This window comes from Halichoerus grypus, chromosome 6 (genome assembly GCF_964656455.1).
Source record: "Halichoerus grypus chromosome 6, mHalGry1.hap1.1, whole genome shotgun sequence".
NCBI lineage: Eukaryota > Metazoa > Chordata > Mammalia > Carnivora > Phocidae > Halichoerus > Halichoerus grypus.
In genome coordinates, this window is record NC_135717.1 from 134,391,234 (window position 1) to 134,408,901 (window position 17,668).

Below are 17,668 nucleotides of genomic sequence, written 5' to 3' on the forward strand. Positions count from 1 at the left end.
GTCAAATAGCATGAGTCCTCCAGCTTTGTTCTTCCTCCCTCATCTTAAACTCTTTCATTCTTTCAAATATTATTTGCTTAAAAGTATTACATTACTAGTTGTAGAATAAATCTTATTCCCTAAATATTAGTTGCACGTGGAATAATTTGAACTTCTTTGACATGTTGCTAAGTATATTTGGAAAATCTTAAGGATTATACTTGTATACAGTTATTTGTTCAAAGCAAAAACTTTTTTCTCTATTGATGTCACTGTGGCCATGATGCAACTGGACAAATACAGTTGCTATTAACTATTTATAACTTGCAGGTAAAGCTATTTAGTGAGCTGACAAAATGTTTATTATATTTTGTTTCCTTATTGGTTGAAAGTCAGAAATGGCTATCATGGTGGTATACTGAAATTATAGAGAAAACTCATAGGTTGTGGTCCTAAATAATTTCTGTTTTCTCCTCTCTTAGGGATGATAGAAACAGCACAAGTGGATGAGAGAGCAAAAGGCAATGGCTCCAGTCAGCCAGGATCTGCAAGGCGAGGTGTACAGATTATTGATGATGAACCTCAAGCCCAGAGCGGTGGTGGAGGGTGCTGTTCTTCTGGATAACTGTTCACACTTAAGAAGTTAAACAAACTGTGGATCATTGCCCTCAACGTGAAGACTGCCATATTCCAAGTCACATTATTTTACCAATGGAATTATAGAATTAACAGTATTTTAAATTACGTTTATAACACTGCAGAGACCTTAAGTGCTAAACTTAGTGGAGTTTGTGACCAGAGAATTGGCATTTTTCTACAAATGTTAACAAAGCAATTACCAATGGCCTTTTTACATATTTTTTTCTTTAATAGGGAATAATATGCATGTAGAAAAGACCTACTTAAAGGCTTCATTTATATTCTTTTAAATCAAATCTTTATTTAATAACTTATATATGTTGTTGGAATGGTATACATTTTTGCAGCCCTTTGTATTTTGTGGTAGTTTGAATTGTATCACTTCTAGAAAATAGCAAACTGTTTTTGTTTCTTTTTTTTTTTTTTTAGCAGATACCTGAAGTACTATTTTTGCAGGGTTTGCACAGGCCCCTTAACTGTCTACTACTTTGATATAATCTATATACAACTGTATGCTGAGCTGGTAAAATACATTGTAAAATTACGTATTAAATATTTTATCTGCTTTTACAAGCGCAAGGTGCAAAAATATATACAATAGTCTCATTGATGACTGTAAAGTGAATTAACATTTGGTGATAATGCCTAAGCTTTTTGACTCTGATATAAAGATCATAGCTCCCCTTCACTTCTGTCTTAACTTGAAAGTGGCGTGTTTAAATTTTCACATATACTTTACTTGAATTATTGCTGTTGTCATATTTTTTGCCTCTATAAGTCTTTCTGATGATTGAACAACAGCATTTGCCTTTTGGTTTGTTGGGGTTTTTTGTTTTTTTGTTGTTTTGGGGGGATTTTTTTGGATAAAAGAGATGAATTCTGCTGATTTTGCTTTGGAGTGGTTACCTTAGAAGTATTTGAGTGGAGCATGCTGAGTTTCACTTCTGCAATGGCTTTAGTTTTCTCTTAGACTTTATGTGAGATGGGTTCACTGGCACGAGAAGAGAGGAAGAGGTCCCAGAGAGTTGCCACTCGCCAAGACTCATTCATACAGCATGTTAGCGGGTAGTTTATTCTCTTGGGGCAGCACTTTTAAACCCTTTGTGAGCAAATTGTATTTGTTCAATGCTTGCCGGAGACGAACACAGAAGTTTGTTCCATTTTATAAGAGTTGTCCTTCTGAGTTTCTGTGAAGGGAAACATTTCATGTAATGTGGTTATAGCGAACACTGGAAAGATTTATTATAAAATTTTATTCTTGTATACTTTGTAAATTAGTCTCATTAGAGGGTTTTTTTTTTTCCTTAAGCATAGGACTGAACTTAAATTTGTTAATTTTAATAGAATCAGACACTGCTCACAGAAGGATCACAAATTGTGGAGATTAACATAAATTGTTCTTGTTCTAATATATATATTTTTCCATTTCTGTCATGCTTGGAAAACTAGTAAATGTTATGTCTAAGATAAAATGGAATGGTCCCTGGATTTACTTCTTATAAGAAGCAGTAGTATGCAATAAAGTTGTTAGCCTGAGCAATTAAGAGGATATAAAGAGGTTACAGTTACTAAAGAAGTACTACCATATTTTTAAGTTAATAGCTTAAACTTCCCAAATGGGTTTAAAGTTGAATTGACACCTAGATGTTATGATGCTAGAATTTTAACTTAGTATTAAGTGTTCTGTGAGCCCTCACTTTACCTTCTTTAGTTACTCTCCTTGCTAAACTCAACACACTGATCTCTGTTGTGTGTGTTTGGGGAGGGTAGGGTGGGAAAAATCAGGGAGATAAGCTGAAATTGGTGGTGGTGGTTTTTTTTTATCAGATGATTGTACTCTGTATAATCTCTCAGTGTCCTGTGAAGTTTGTGTTTATGCAGGGCAGCAGGGGAGACAAGGGGAATCATGAGTACAAATACAGGAAAAATTGTTTTTGTCCCCTTGGTTCTTCCACAGATAGTAAAGAAAGCCTTGCCATTTCTACTAGTATACGTGCAGATGGGAAATAAGCTCTTCTTCTTTGGAGTGAAATATTTTTTACACTAATTAGAGATGAAATTGAGCTTTATTCCAAAAAGTAAAGTCTTAAAGCCTGATAATTGGAGAGTTGTACTCTTGATTTTTGACCCTATATTAGTGATACTAAGTCCAGATAGGAACCTCTGCTCCAGAGTTGCCAGATAATTATTGATGGGATAAAACCACTCTCCATATTTTTTTTCCTTTACTCTCCCTTGGTTTCTGTGTATCTTTCCTAACCTCAAGCGTTTCTTCTTTTTTTGACCTATAATTTAAGCTAATTCATTAGCAACAATAAATAAAATAGAATACTTGTCCTTGTCCTGAGGCCTGAGAGGTATTTAGGTAGGAATAGGATAAAAGAGGAATGAAAGAGGACCAGCCAATTGCAGTATGTGCATAAAGGAGAGGTAAAGAGAGGGTAAACTAAGGCTGAGGAAATTTCTCTGATACTTTCTTCACCTCTCTAACATATCTTTTGTGTTCCTGTCCTTATAAATTGTGCTATTAGGAAGAAGACACAAGTTACTGTATTGTGTATTAAAAGTAGGTAGGTAGAACCAATATATTTTTCAACTCGTAAGTGTATACATTTAGTATATATAATTAAAAATTGGTATAAGATAGTCATTAAAAATACCTGAATATTACGTTAAAAGTATACAATCATTGTTTCTGTAATGATGATGGGTATTCTGCATCTTGTTTTGCTTTGTGATTATAGAGGAAAATATTGTTTTTAAAAATGTATATTGCAACAGTTTTGGGGTAAACAGCAATCTGAAAAAAAAGCATCACGTTATTGTATGAAATATGAGTGTTCGAATTTGTTTTGTTCTGGGGATATCTCCTGAAAATACCCTAAAGCTATGGCTGTTACAGCTAAATTGATGGTTTTGTTTTTGTTTTTGTTTTTTTTAGTACTAGCTGTATATTATTAGTGATTACTTTTTATTTGGCATTAAATTAAGAAATAAGAATGATACAGGTTTTCAGTAAGAAAAGATAAAATTTGGGACACGTGAAAGGAGGATAGTGAGGAGGAGAATGGAAATCAGGTAGATATGAAACTCTACAACCTGACATTTTTATAATCGTTTTGAAAATACATTATCAAGTCATTTCTAAATAAGGCAATTTATGCATTGTGCCAAATATTTAGAACATATAAAAAATGAATTGTGATACTATGTCTTTTAATATAATTTGCAATTTTCTATATTATAAATGCTACAAGGAGTCTAGATCATTGATGTTATCTCCAAATAGAATTTACCCTTATAATTACCACTTATATTATCTCCAGAAGTGGTTTGATCTGTGCCTTTAACTTTTGAAATTCATCTTTTGACTTCTGTTTGCCATTATAGTTTTCTTTATAGATGCAGTTTGGCAGAGAGGGACTACATACTCTGTGACTATTGAAGATGTTGAGCTCTTCTAGAAAAGGGTATAGATGGTTGCAACCAGCAGGAGCCTTACAATAATGTCTGGAGATACAGAGACTAAGTAGATCTTTTTTCTTTTCTAAATTACAAAATGTGTTACCTAGATTTTAATAACTAAAAGCTGGGATTCATTGAATACATACATTTACTTGATTTCATAATAGGCATTGATTCTAGTATGTTGCTGTTCTGTAATTTTCAGTTAACAAAAACAATAATATATTTGGTGTTGTGGACCAAAGTTCATGTTATACAAATGTTTGACTTTGATGGCTTTTCCCTTTTCAAAGGAAACAAATTAGAATTCTGAGCAAATTTTCCTAAATGCAAGTATTTTAGCATTAATCATATGTAACGAAAACAATTTAGAAATACTCTTAAGAGTTTCCAATTTCAAGCAACAATGCTTTGCTTCTAAACATACCGCTTTAATTTGATAGACTTTTAGCACTGCTTGTGCTCTCTGGGACTTAGACATCATCTCTCTTCTGAGAAGCTGAGTGTGCTTTGATATGTTAACCTTGCTACCACAACTTTTTCTCTGCAGTACATAAATGAATATGGCAAGTTGATGTTACACAGCACACCCAGTAAGAATCTTACTCTTAAAGCATCTTGTCCTCTTCAGAGGCCTGCTCATACCAAATGCATCACATTAAAGCCAAAAGATGAACCTGCCTACCTTCATTCCCATTGTATCAGTTCTCACCTTGATTTTGATGCTTCTGACAACTGTACCAGCTCTTCATTATCAAATACTCAAAGCTAAAATGACTTCCTTAAATTTGAGCCTGGGTAGACCAATGAGAGAAAGGTGAGGGACAGCAGGGATAAAATATGGTAATGTTGAAATATAGACAACAGTGGTATTTGCTAAACTGTATCTTCGGTAGCAAACTATTTTAAGGAAATCATCATATGTAGTACTTCCTAGAAATGTAAAAGTTCTTCACTTTGTATTTAATTATCTGAGAATATATTCTAGGAAAAAGAATAAAAAGTACTCCCCTCCCAGAAGGAGAATACTGCTCTGTAGTATATACTCTTCAATTACCTTTTTGCTGTGCATTTATATACATATATAATTATCTATAGAAATACATAGTTTTATGGGTTTTAAATTTTTATATACATAAATTCTGTCTTACTGTGCATATGTTTTGCAACTGCTTTTTTGTCTTACCATCATGTCTAGGAACTGTTATGTCAGTACATGCAGACTTTCTTTTTATTTTCTCCCACATGTCTTTGGGGTGGTTGCCTTTCAAAATAACTTCTGACTCTCCATGAAACCTTACCAAAAGGAATCTTGTCATTTAGGTGGATTTCATTAGAATCATAGAATTTAAGTGCAAGCCAGTGCTTAGACAGAATCAGGGTCTCCCTTAAGCATGTAAATCAGGATATTAGAAAGACATCTGCTTATAATTCATTTGAAGTACATTACTTTTGGCCTACTATTGACTGATTAATATATACAATTCAAGAATTTAGCAGATTCTTTATTCAGATTAGGTTTTTATTTGAGGGGAGAAGAAGAAAGAGAGGAGGAATAGCTGATAGGGAAAGAGTACAGGGTAAAGTCTTTATACAACTCTGGAGTAGTTACTTAACACAGGACTTCATGTTGCCAAAAATTAAAACTTCTAGTTGGTCGGTGCCTTTAATGAAAAAATAAAAAGTCCCTTTCAGGTTTCCCTTCCCCCAACATCCCACATCCCTATCCCTCTTAAGAGATAACCATTGTTAATGGTGTGTGTCTGTATCTCTCATATATAAATGTTTTTATTTATATTTGTCCTTTATGAATTTTCAGTTCCCTGAAATCAACTTCAACCCTATTCAAATTCCATCTTCAGTCAACTGACCAATTTACCAAGAACAAACCAGAATCATAACCTCTTTAAAGAAAGTTGTATCAGTGGTGACAGTTCTTGAACTGGAAATTTAACTACTTGATTCTTAATATGTTTATGTTTATCATAAATTAAGCTTAAAGAGTAACTAGCATTCTGGGAAAGTCAAATCATTGGTTTCTGTACCATGTGGAAATAGGGTAGTGTGCTCTAGTACCTGTGACATAATTCTGAGTTGGCCGCCTTCTTGGCATATTCTACTTGAGCATTGCAGTTGTCCCCTACAATCATTTTATAGGTATTTCTCACTGTTAAGGCTATAGCTCAGCATGTGAGTGCCTTGACACAAAGGTAGCTGTGCGTGCCCCAGAACAACAAATTTGTTCATATTTGACTTTTAATGAAAATAATTCAGAGGGGAAATTCAGCACAAGTTTACATGATTTTGTTAATTGTTTCTGGGTGGTCTTTTAAGAAATTTAAAACATTCTGCCCATCATGACTATTTATCTGTTTCACTCATTTATTGAGTACCTGCTCTGTGCCCAGTGCACATACAGCAGGGGAACCAGCTTCCTTCGTAGTTAGAGCTTAGAGATGGGGAAGAAATGACCATTGCCTGTAGTCCAGGATGTAAGTAGTTTATCTGTATATATGAGGTTGACTGAGCGCAGGTGTTCACATTCTATATTTGATCAGATATATACATGTAAATTTCTGAGGTGAGGTAATTAGAATGACAGTAGTTGGAGCTCATCATGAATTTGAGGTAAAACCAGACAGAATGATTTTGAGTCTTGCAAATAATACATTTTCAAACCAAATTAAAATAGAATAACTTGTTTTCTAGCTTCAAGGAGACAATTAAGTGATCCTTAAGCCCAAATTGCTTTTCCAGATTTTTGTAGTAGCAGTGAAGAAACATGCTTTTTGCTTAGCTGCTTTTTTTAACCTGGGAAAAAAATGCATTTTAAAAAGCAATGGTACTATTTTCTTTGTTTTTGACAGATGTCTTGTCACCAGATAATAACCCAGGATACAGTCCATTCCTAAGTCATAGTAGGCCCATTTGGAGAGAGTATCATAGTATAATTTGTATATTTAATTTTTTTTTATGTAGGCTCTACATGGGGCTTGAACTTAACTCTAGGATCAAGAGTCACATGCTCTACTGACTGGGCCAGCCAGGGCCCCTAATTTATGTATTTCTAAATACACTTTTCAAATGGGAAGTGAGTCCCCTTTTTCCTACCTGAAATTGAAGACATAGACCAGAAAGATTAAGCCAGAAAGCTTAATGAATATCTGAATTTTCTGATAATCTTTCCAATGCACTTTAAGGATATTTTTTATATTAACAGTATATTGTTAAAGTTAACTCAAATTATCAGGTCCCTTCTTGGCCCTTTTTGGGAGAAAAGAGTGAAATCAGTTTTATTTCACAAGCCAGTTATCAAGAAGTAACATTCAGGGGTCGCCTGAGTGGCTCAGTTGGTTAAGCGACTGCCTTCGGCTCAGGTCATGATCCCAGAGTCCTGGGATCAAGTTCCGCATCAGGCTCCCTGCTCAGCGGGGAGCCTGCTTCTCCCTCTGACCCTCCCCCCTCTCATGCTCTCTCTCACTCTCTCAAATAAAAAAAAAAGTAACATTCATCTGTATTAATTCATCTGCACTGATTCTCAAAAGGTGATTTTTTTTTTTTTTCAAGATTTTATTTATTCATTTGTCAGCACAAGCAGGGGGAGCGCCAGGCTCCCTGCTGAGCAAGAATTCCGATGCGGGAGTCAATTCCAGGACCCTGGGAACATGACCTGAACTGAAGACAGATGCTTAACGACCGAGCCACCCAGGTGCCCCAAAAGGTGAACAATTTTAATGAAATAGTGACAGTTCTTCAAAATGTAAGCCCCGTGAAAGAAAAACTATATAGCAAGGACAAGATACTTTGAGGACTTTTTGCTGTTTCCTGGGTGACAAAATTATTCATCTTGTTCAAAGCTTTCCAATAATAGCTCCCCCCACCACAACCTAATCCCGTATTAGTATTTTAAAACCTGAAAATGTTTAAGAAGTGTTTAAGAAGTGGCATGGTAGTTTCTCCCCTTCAAATATTTTAAGGCCAACAGTAGTGGCACAGGGAATTTATTTATGAAGGACGTAATTTTGGAGGAACCTTATTGAAGATGGTCAGATGGGGCACTGTTAACTCACTGATTATTTCTCTTTGGTGTGTTGCTTTGAGGCTGACATTTGGCAGTCCTAATTCCCCAACAATTAGTCCACTGCTTTGCCAGAACCAAAGCTGTGCTGCTGCCTCTTCCAATCAAACATTTAAAAGATTATTAACTGGATATAGAATGATTTGCAAAATAATCACCATGTGTAAGAAATTCTCATCTATGGAATGTTTGACAAGGATATGATTCTAAAAAATTAGGCATTTCCTTAAATGCCGAATGAAGAGCTAAAGCTTAAGAGTGGTGTTGATTGAGACCTTCATTCAATCTGGTAAGTAACTTATTTATCCCTTTTTATTGACAGTGAATCATAGGGATATGGGTGGCTTTAATTAGAGAAAGAAAAATTGGCAAGGATTTGTGATTCAGAATATTAAAAGCCAAGAATCCAAAAACAGCCTTTTAAAAACATATTGTCGGGGGGTGCCTGGGTGGCTCAGCCAGTTGAGCATCCGACTCTTGATTTTTGATCTCAGGGTATGGGATCAAGGACGTGTGGGGCTCTGTACTCAGCATGGAGTCTGCTTGAGATTCTCTCTCTCCCTCTGCCCCCATCTCTCAAATAAATAAATAAATCTTTTCAAAAGATACTCTAGAAAATATATATTGTCAAAGGAACACAGTATTTGTAGTGGTGCTTAAAAAGAAGGAAGGAAGGAGGAAAGGAAGTGAGGAAGGAAGGAAAAAGAAAAAGAGAAAGAAGCTTTAAGCTAAGCACTGCTTTAAAAAAAATGTTGTATTTAATGATCATAGGGAAATTTGGGGATATCCTTAGCCTAATAATGATTTATGCTGACATTATTTTAAGTCAGGATTTTTTAAAATCAACTCATTTTTAATTGAATGTACTTGACATACGATGTTAGTATTTAAGGTCGGTTTTAACATCACTAGGGAAGATTGAGATAGATAGGTTGTACAACCTGTATTCACTAAGTTTAACTAATATCTTTTTCAGTCAGTAGCCCTCACCCTAAATTCTGCCTTTCTTTGTGATTAGTAAATTACACAGAATCTTCCAGATACTTGGCATTTGTATGGTGAATTCGAAATTTTTCATATGCCACAATTTTTGCTAAAGCTGTTCTTGAATTCCCTTACCATCTTTGCTCTGTTTTTTTGAAGCTGACTCGGGCACTGCCTGTTATATTTTGGAAAAACTTGAACTAGAAAACTTGAGCTGTTCACCACCCTTTTTGCCTTAGTGTTGAAAACAATATAAGTTAGTGTCCCCAAATTCATAATCTCTAATAGAAATTTTTAAAAAACATATAAAGTTTTTAGCTTCAGTTTTTCAAGATGATTTTGGCTGTTTTTGTTTTCTGGCTACTTTGCAATTAAAAATTGCATGTGCCAGTTACTTATTAATTCAATACATTTGATGGGATATTCAAAGCAAATCATTACACTTACCATATTAACTCACATGAATTTTTATGCCATCTTTAGGTACATACTCACCAAGAAATGCTAAAAGGAGCCTCTGCATGTGCTTAATGGGGCACCCCAGGTGAGAACTAAGCAGTGAATGGACAGGAAAAGAGACAAAATGTAAAATAACCTTGAGTCATGATCTCAGGTTGTCACACTGATTAGCCTTGTAGGTAGACATTTATTTATCTGAATAATAAATAATTGAAACTAATTGTACTTATGTAAGTATTGTGGTCAGGATTCACGTGCTGGTGTTACAAAGTCATTGATTAGATCTTTAATCTCTGTATCTGCCTTTGATGGTCTTTGATGGTAATCATAAAAACTAGCACATTTGAAAATTTATGCCTCAGTTTTTGAAAATTGGGGTGTGGCGAATACAGTTAATATAAGATCCAAGGGATATAAGGTCCAATATAAGGTACAAGGAAGGTTTAGTTATTAGAGAAAGAACCTTATCATGATGTTTGAGAAAAGCTTTAGAGTTAGGCTGGGGGAGAGTGTCTCATGACTCTGTGAGGAAAATCTACAAATATTTATCCATTTTGCTGGGCAGTTTTAAGAGCTGCTATTTATCTGTACTTCCTGAATTTTCATCTTATTTCATTGTATCACACAGTTGTTTTCTGCACCTTATAAAAGTTTAGTTTAGAACTTAGAATTCTTTTTACCACACTTGAAAATGGCCTGGGGAAGAAACATTTGCTTTATCAAGTGGAATTTCTTTTTTTTTTTTTTAAGATTTTATTTATTTATTTATTTGACAGAGAGAGAGCGGGGTGAGGAGCAGAGGGAGAGGGACACGTAGACTGCACGCTGAGGTCATAGCCCGATGCAGGGCTCAATCTCACGCCCCTGAGATCACAACCTGAGCCAAAATCAAGAGTTGGATGCTTAACCAACTGAGCCACTGAGGAGCCTCAGGAACTTCTGTTCTGATGTAGTATTTTTAAGATGCACACATGACTGATTTATCCTTTCTATGTAGGTAACTGGTATGGTTTGGAAATATTTTAACATAAGATTCTTACCTATGAAGTAAGAAGACTGATTTTTCTTTTTTTAAGATTATTTATTTATTCGAGAGAGACAGAGACAGAGACCACGGGGAGGAGCAGAGGGAGGTGGACAAGCAGGCTCTGTGCTGAGTGCAGAGCCCAATGCAGGGCTTGATCTCAGGACCCTGAGATCATGACCTGACCCTAAGCCAAGAGTCAGCTGCTTTACCGACTGAGCCACCCAGGCACCTGAAGACTGATTTTCTTGTGTAGTGTATAGAATTCAATCTTCTGTTTCATGCATTTGATTTTAAGCTTTAATGGCCATTCTACCCCCCTCACATTTCACCTAACATATGTAGTTTTTTTTTAAAGATTTTATTTCTTTATTAATTTTAGAGAGATTGAGAGTGGGAGCAGGGGGAGGGGAAGGGAGGAGGAAGAGGGAGAGAATCTCAAGCAAACTCCCACTGAGCATGGAGTCCATGCAGGGCTTGATCCCACCACCCTGAGACGATTTGAGTCAAAACCAAGAGTGGGATGGTTAACCAACTGAGCCACCCAAGCACCTCTCATATATGTAGTTTTTAAGTAAAATTATACGTGGCTTTAGGAAAAGTGCTATAGACAATGTATGAATTTCACCAATAATGTTTAAGCAAAACTGAACCTAAAAATTTTAGATTTTGCCTGCAATTTCATAGGTAAATCCAAGAAAAAAACTTGTAGCTAAAAGGCCTACTTTGTTGCAAAATATGTATGTGACACTTCAAAAGGTTTTCAGTTTTGGGTTCTTTTATGAGTGGGGACCTGACAAAAAGATATGAATAAATAAGCAGATTCGGAATTTAGCAGGCACTTTGTGTTTCTGTTTTCCTAACATTCTATGTAGAGCATCTTACTGGTCTCTGAAAGATATACAAAATGTACTACTATAATTCATGTCCTCAAGGAACTTAAAAACCTAGGGGAGAATTATCTAACAGATGCAAAAGAATTTAGAGACAATAAAAATGGAGGAAGTAAAATTAGTACTTGTAGAAGATAGTGCAAAGCTTAAGAGTCAACTGAACGTGTCTTAAAATTAATAAAGTCACTGGGTATAAAATTAGTCATAGAAATTAAAAGCTTTTATTTATATAAACAATAGCCAATTAGAAGATATAATGGAAGAAAAAGCTCCTTTTAAGTAAGAACAAAGGGGACGCCTGGATGGCTTAGTTGGTTAAGAGTCTGCTTTCAGCTCGGGTCATGATCTCAGGGTTCTGGGATGGAGTCCCATATCGAGCTCCTTGCTTAGTGGGGACTCTGCTTCTCCATCTGCCGCTCCCCCTGTTTGTGCTCTCTCTGACAAATAAATAAATAAAATCTTTAAAAAAAAAATAAAGTAAGAACAAAGGAGGGGCACCTGGGTGGCTTAGGTGGTTAAACGTCCCACTCTTGGTTTCAGCTCGGGTCGGTGATAATCAGGGTCATGGGATCAAGCCCAGCATGGGGCTCCGTGCTCTGTGCAGAGCCCTTTTGAGATTCTCTCTCCCTCTGCCCCTCCCCCTGCTTGGTCTCTCTCCTTTCTCTCTCTCAAATAGAATAAATAAATAAGATCTTTAAAAAAAAAAAAAAGAACAAAGGAGAAAAGAATACCTAGGAATAAACAGTATGCAAGACCACAGAAAGAAAGCTTTGTTTCTCCTGAAAAGAAAGCACAAACACATGGAGAGGTATATCATATTCTTGGATAGGAAGACTTACCAACATCTACATGCCAGTTCTTTGTAAGTTAATCTATAAATTTCATGCAATCTCAATAAAAATATCAGGATTTTCTTTTTTTTTCATATATTATGTTATGTTAATCACCATACATTACATCATTAGTTTTTGATGTAGTGTTCCATGATTCATTGTTTGTGTGTAACACCCAGTGCTCCATGCAGAACGTGCCCTCCTCAATACCCATCACCAGGCTAACCCATCCCCCCACCCCCCTCCCCTCTAGAACCCTCAGTTTGTTTTTCAGAGTCCATAGTCTCTCATGGTTCATCTCCCCCTCCGAAAATATCAGGATTTTCTAAAACTAGAAACCCGATTCCAAAGTTCCAATGAAAAAGAAATAAGACTAGCTAGGAAAGCTCTTTAAAAAAGCAGTGAGGACAGACTAGTCTTACAAAATTTTAAAAATAGAAAACTGCAGAAATTAAAACACTTTGGTACTGGCATATGACTAGACAGATCATTAGAATAAAATAGGTCTAAAATAGACTCAGATATGGGAATTTAGCACAAGATAAAGATGACATTTAATTCAGTGAGGAAAATATGGCTTGTTCATTAAAAGGTGTTAGGACACCTGGGTAGCTATTTGCAGGAAAAAATAAAAGTTGGAGTCATACCTCATACCAAAATAAAATCCAGTTTTAAACTGAAATGTTTAAAGTATTTGAAGAAATCATAGGAGAATCTTAAAAGATTTTAGTGTGGTGAAGACTTTTCTAAATGTGGTATAAAATCCAGAAACAATAAAAAAGGTATTCAGGGAGCACCTGGGTGGCTCAGTCGTTAAGCGTCTGCCTTTGGCTCAGGTCATGATCCCAGGGTTCTGGGATCGAGCCCCACATCGGGCTCCCTGCTCCGCGGAAAGCCTGCTTCTCCCTCTCTCACTCCCCCTGCTTGTGTTCCCTCTCTTGCTGTGTCTCTCTCTGTCAAATAAATAAATAAAATCTTAAAAAAAAAAAAAGGTATTCAGTATAAATTTATAGTAATGTATAATATATAATAATGATAATATAAATTCTTCATCTCAAAAACCACCAGGAGCAAAGAGAAATTACAGATTTGGAAAAAAAATTTGCAAATCCTATCATGCATTGCTTAATATATAAAGAAGTCCTAGAATTTAATAAGGAAAAAATTCAACAATCCAAAAGGAAAAAGATCCAAAACTATAAACAGTTTTCACAGAAAAGGATATAAATGACACAAACTGAAAATAAAAGTTCAACTTCACTGTTAAGAGAAGTACAAAATAAAAACTATACTGAGATACAAGTTTTTAATCTATTTTTTTTTTTTGATCAAGGAGAATTTTTTTAAATTTTGTAAGACATTGTGTTACATCCTAGATATTATTGATAAGAATTGGGGAACAAGTATTTTTGCTTGTAGAGGTGTAAATTAGAACAACCACTAAAAATGGTGTGCTATCTATTCCAGATTTATTCTTTCAACCACCAATTTTCCTTCCTAGTCAGAGAGGTTGGAAAATACATACATTTCCCAGATTTGTTTGTGCAGCTACTCTTCTGGAAGCTAATTAGATTTTCCCAATTATTTGTTCCCCGCATGATTTGAAAAGAGAAATGAGGCAGAGGCCATCTTTTTGAGGTTCTTGAATGTTGCAAGATTGTGGGAAACATGTTTCCATGCAGCAGTGATCAATCATCTATCCTCCAACTTCCTGAATATGGAGAAGTAGTGATGGTGGCACCAGCTTCTTAAAATGACATTTTAATCCCTGGATTGTGGTATCAGATCTTCTTTCTCCAGTTTCCCAGGAGTGAGGGAAGGTGGTGGTGGTCTCTGGCTTCTAGCATGGCTCCACAACGACTCCAGAGGTCATAGACCCCAGTAAGTCAGTTCTGTATCACAGTGGGATTCATTCTGGGAGGCTCAACCTATATTCCTAAACCCTGCTGTTACAGCCCTTTCAATGACCTTTTACGTTCCAGAGTCCCTATAACAAGTGCCTTCCTGTTTAAGATCTCTAGAATGGCTCTGTTTCCTGCATTGAAAACTGATCAATTTGGCAATGGCAATCAGAACTGTAAATGTATTTTTTTTTGACCTCGCAGTTTTACTTCGAAGAATATATTCTATAGATATGCTTGTATCTGAAAGTAATGAGTTTGTACAAGGTTTTTCAATGTATTGTTTGTCAACTGACATCAGTAGGAGAATCATAAAATCAAATATAGTGCATGTATATAATAGAATCCTAGGTAGGTAAAAAAGAATGAGAAAGCTTTGTATATTTAAAAGAAACAATTAAAAGGCATATCAAGTTAAAAAAAAAAAAAAAAAGGCCAGGGAGCAGAACTGTGTATACTGCTTTAAAAGAAATTAATTAGCTTTGTTGAAGTATAACAGACATAAAATAAAGCACACATATTTAAAGTGTGCAGTTTGACAAGTTTGACCCATGAAACCATCATCACAGTCAAAATAATGAATATACCCATTACCCAAAAGTCTTCTTATGCTTCTTTGTAATCCCTTCCTCCCATCCCCCCTTTATAGTACTTTGAATTTTCTAGAATTTTATATAAATGGAATCAGAGTGTGTATACTTTTGTCTGACTTCTTTCACTCTACATAATTATGTTAAGATTCATCCATGTTGTGTTTATTAATAGCTCATTCCTTTTTATTGCTATCCCTTTGTATGGATATACTTCTTTTTGTTTATTCATTCACTTGTTGGTAGACATTTGGGTTGTTTTCCATTTGTGGCTATTACAAATAAAGCTTCTGTAGGGTGGCTGACTGACTCAGTAGGTGGAGTGTTCGACTCTTGAACTTGGGGTTGTGAGTTTGAGCCTCGCGTTGGGTGTGGGGATTACTTAAAAATCTTTTTTTTTAAATATTTATTTATTTGACAGAGAGACACAGTGAGAGAGGGAACACAAGCAGGGGGAGTGGGAGAGGGAGAAGCAGGCTTCCTGCGGAGCAGGGAGCCCGATGCGGGGCTCGATCCCAGGACTCTGGGATCATGACCTGAGCAGAAGGCAGACGCTTAACGACTGAGCCACCCAGGCGCCCCTAAAAATAAAATCTTTAAAAACAAAAAAACAAATAAAGCTTTTGGAAACATTTGTATATAAGTTTTTGTAAAGACAGATGCTTTTATTTCTCCCCCATTAGGTAAACTACCTAGGAGTAAAATGGTTGGATTATTTGGTAGGTGTATGTTTAACTTTTCAAGAAACTGCCAAGGTGTTTTCCAAACTAGTTGTACCATTTTATATTACCACCAGTAGTATGAGAGTTTCAGTTCTTCCACATCCTGGCCAACATTTGATATGGGCATTTTTTAAAGTTATAACCATTCTAATAGATGTATTTATCATTGTGGTTTTAATTTGCATTTCCCTAATGACAAATGATGTTGAGCATTTTTCATGTGTTTGACTTTTGTATATCTTCTTAGTGACATGTCTGTTCAAATCATTTGCCCATATTTGTTGATTTTTTTTGTTACTTAGTTTTGAGACTTCTTTATATATTTTGGATACCGGTTCTTTATCAGATATTCGATTTGGAAATATTTCCTCCTGGTCTGACTTATCTTTTCATTCTCTAATGTCTTTCAAAGAGAAATGTTAAATTCTGATGAAATCTGACAACTTTTCCTTTATGGATTGTGTTTTGGTGTTGTTTCTAAGAGCTCTTTGCTTAGCTCATGGTCACAACAATTTTCTCCTATGCATTCTACTTAAAGTTTTATAGTTTTAGGTCCATGACTCCTTTGGAGTTATTTTTTTAAATATGATACAAGGTAAATACTGAAGTTATTTTTTATTTTATTTTATTTTTTTTGCCGCAGCACCATTTGTTGAAAAGACTTCCTTTATTGCTTTGTGTTTGCATCTTTGTTGAAGGTCAGTTGTCCGCAGATAAGTGGTTCTATTTCTTTTCTTTTTTTTTTTTAAGATTTTATTTATTTATTTGAGATAGCAAGAGAGCAGGAGCAGGAGAGCAGAGGGAGAGGGAGAAGCAGGCTCTCCGCTGAGCAGGAAGCCTAACATGTGGCTCAATCCCAGGACCCTGGGATCATGACCTGAGCTGAAGACAGACGCTTAACTGACTGAGCCACCCAGGCCCTCAGATGAGTGGTTCTATTTCTGAACATCATTCTATTCCATTGATTTGTCTACCCTGATGCCAATACCACACTGTACCGATTAGTGCAGCTTCATAGTTGGTCTTGATATTGTATTGGTCCTTTACCTCTGTTTTTTTCCAAAATTGTTTTTGGCTATTTTAGACTCATTTGTATATGAATTTTAGAATCAGCTTGTTAATGTCTATAAAAATAATTTTTTAAAACCTTGCTAGAATGCTGATTGCAATTGCATTGAATCTATAGATCAATTTGGGAAGAGTTGACCAAACTATTGAATCTTTCAACCAATAAAGATAGTATAGCTGTCCATTTACTTAGGTCTTCTTTATTTCTTTCAGCAATGTTTTATAGTATTTAGTGTACAGGTCTTTTGCCAGATGTTTTTCTAAGTTTTCATGTTTTTTGATGTTATTGTAAACGGTATTTTAAATTTCAATGTCTAATTATTTATTGCTAGCATATAGAAACAAATTATTTCTGTCTCTTGATCTTGCATCCTATAACTTTGCTGAGCTCACTTATTAGTTCTAATAACTTCTTTGTAGATTATGTATTTTTTTTTAAAGGTTTTATTTATTTGACAGAGAGAGATAGCGAGAGCAGGAACACAAGCAGGGGGAGTGGGGGAGGGAGAAGCAGGCTTCCCGCCAAGCAGGGAGCCCAATGCGGGGCTCAATCCCAGGACCCTGGCATGACCTGAGCCGAAGGCAGACGCTTAACAACTGAGCCATCCAGGTGCCCCGACATATTTTTTTACATTATTATGTCATCAGTCAGTAAAGACAAAGAGATTTCTTTCTTTCTAATTTGGATGTGTTTTTCTTTTTCTTGCCTTCCTGCACTGGCTATAACCCCCAGTACAATGTTGAATAGAAGTGGTTAGAATTGACATCCTTGCCTTGTTCTTGATCTTTTTTGTTGTTGAAAAGAAAAAGAGGGGCGCCTGGGTGGCTCAGTCAGTTAAGCATCTGCCTTCGGCTCAGGTCATGATACCCAGGGGTCCTGGGATTGAGCCCTTTATTGGGCTCCCTGCTCAGTGGGGAGTCTGCTTCTGCTGCTCCCCCTGCTTGTGCTCTCTCTCTGTCTGTCAAATAAATGAATAAAATCTTTAAAGAAAAAGATAAAGAGAAAAAGAGTAACCATATGCATATTTGTCTC

The 17,668-nt window shown here is 35.8% G+C and overlaps 1 protein-coding gene across 1 annotated transcript in view; it reads left to right on the forward strand.

The window, feature by feature from the left end:
• RAB21 (RAB21, member RAS oncogene family) overlaps nt 1–15,158 on the forward strand; it is a 48,857-nt gene extending 33,699 nt beyond the window's left edge. Inside the window, exon 7 of the mRNA XM_036075674.2 lies at nt 462–15,158. Within this exon, the coding sequence (XP_035931567.1) occupies nt 462–604 (143 nt within the window). The 3' untranslated portion in view covers nt 605–15,158. The remainder of the gene's footprint in view (nt 1–461) is intronic.
• Nucleotides 15,159–17,668: the final 2,510 nt, after the last annotated feature.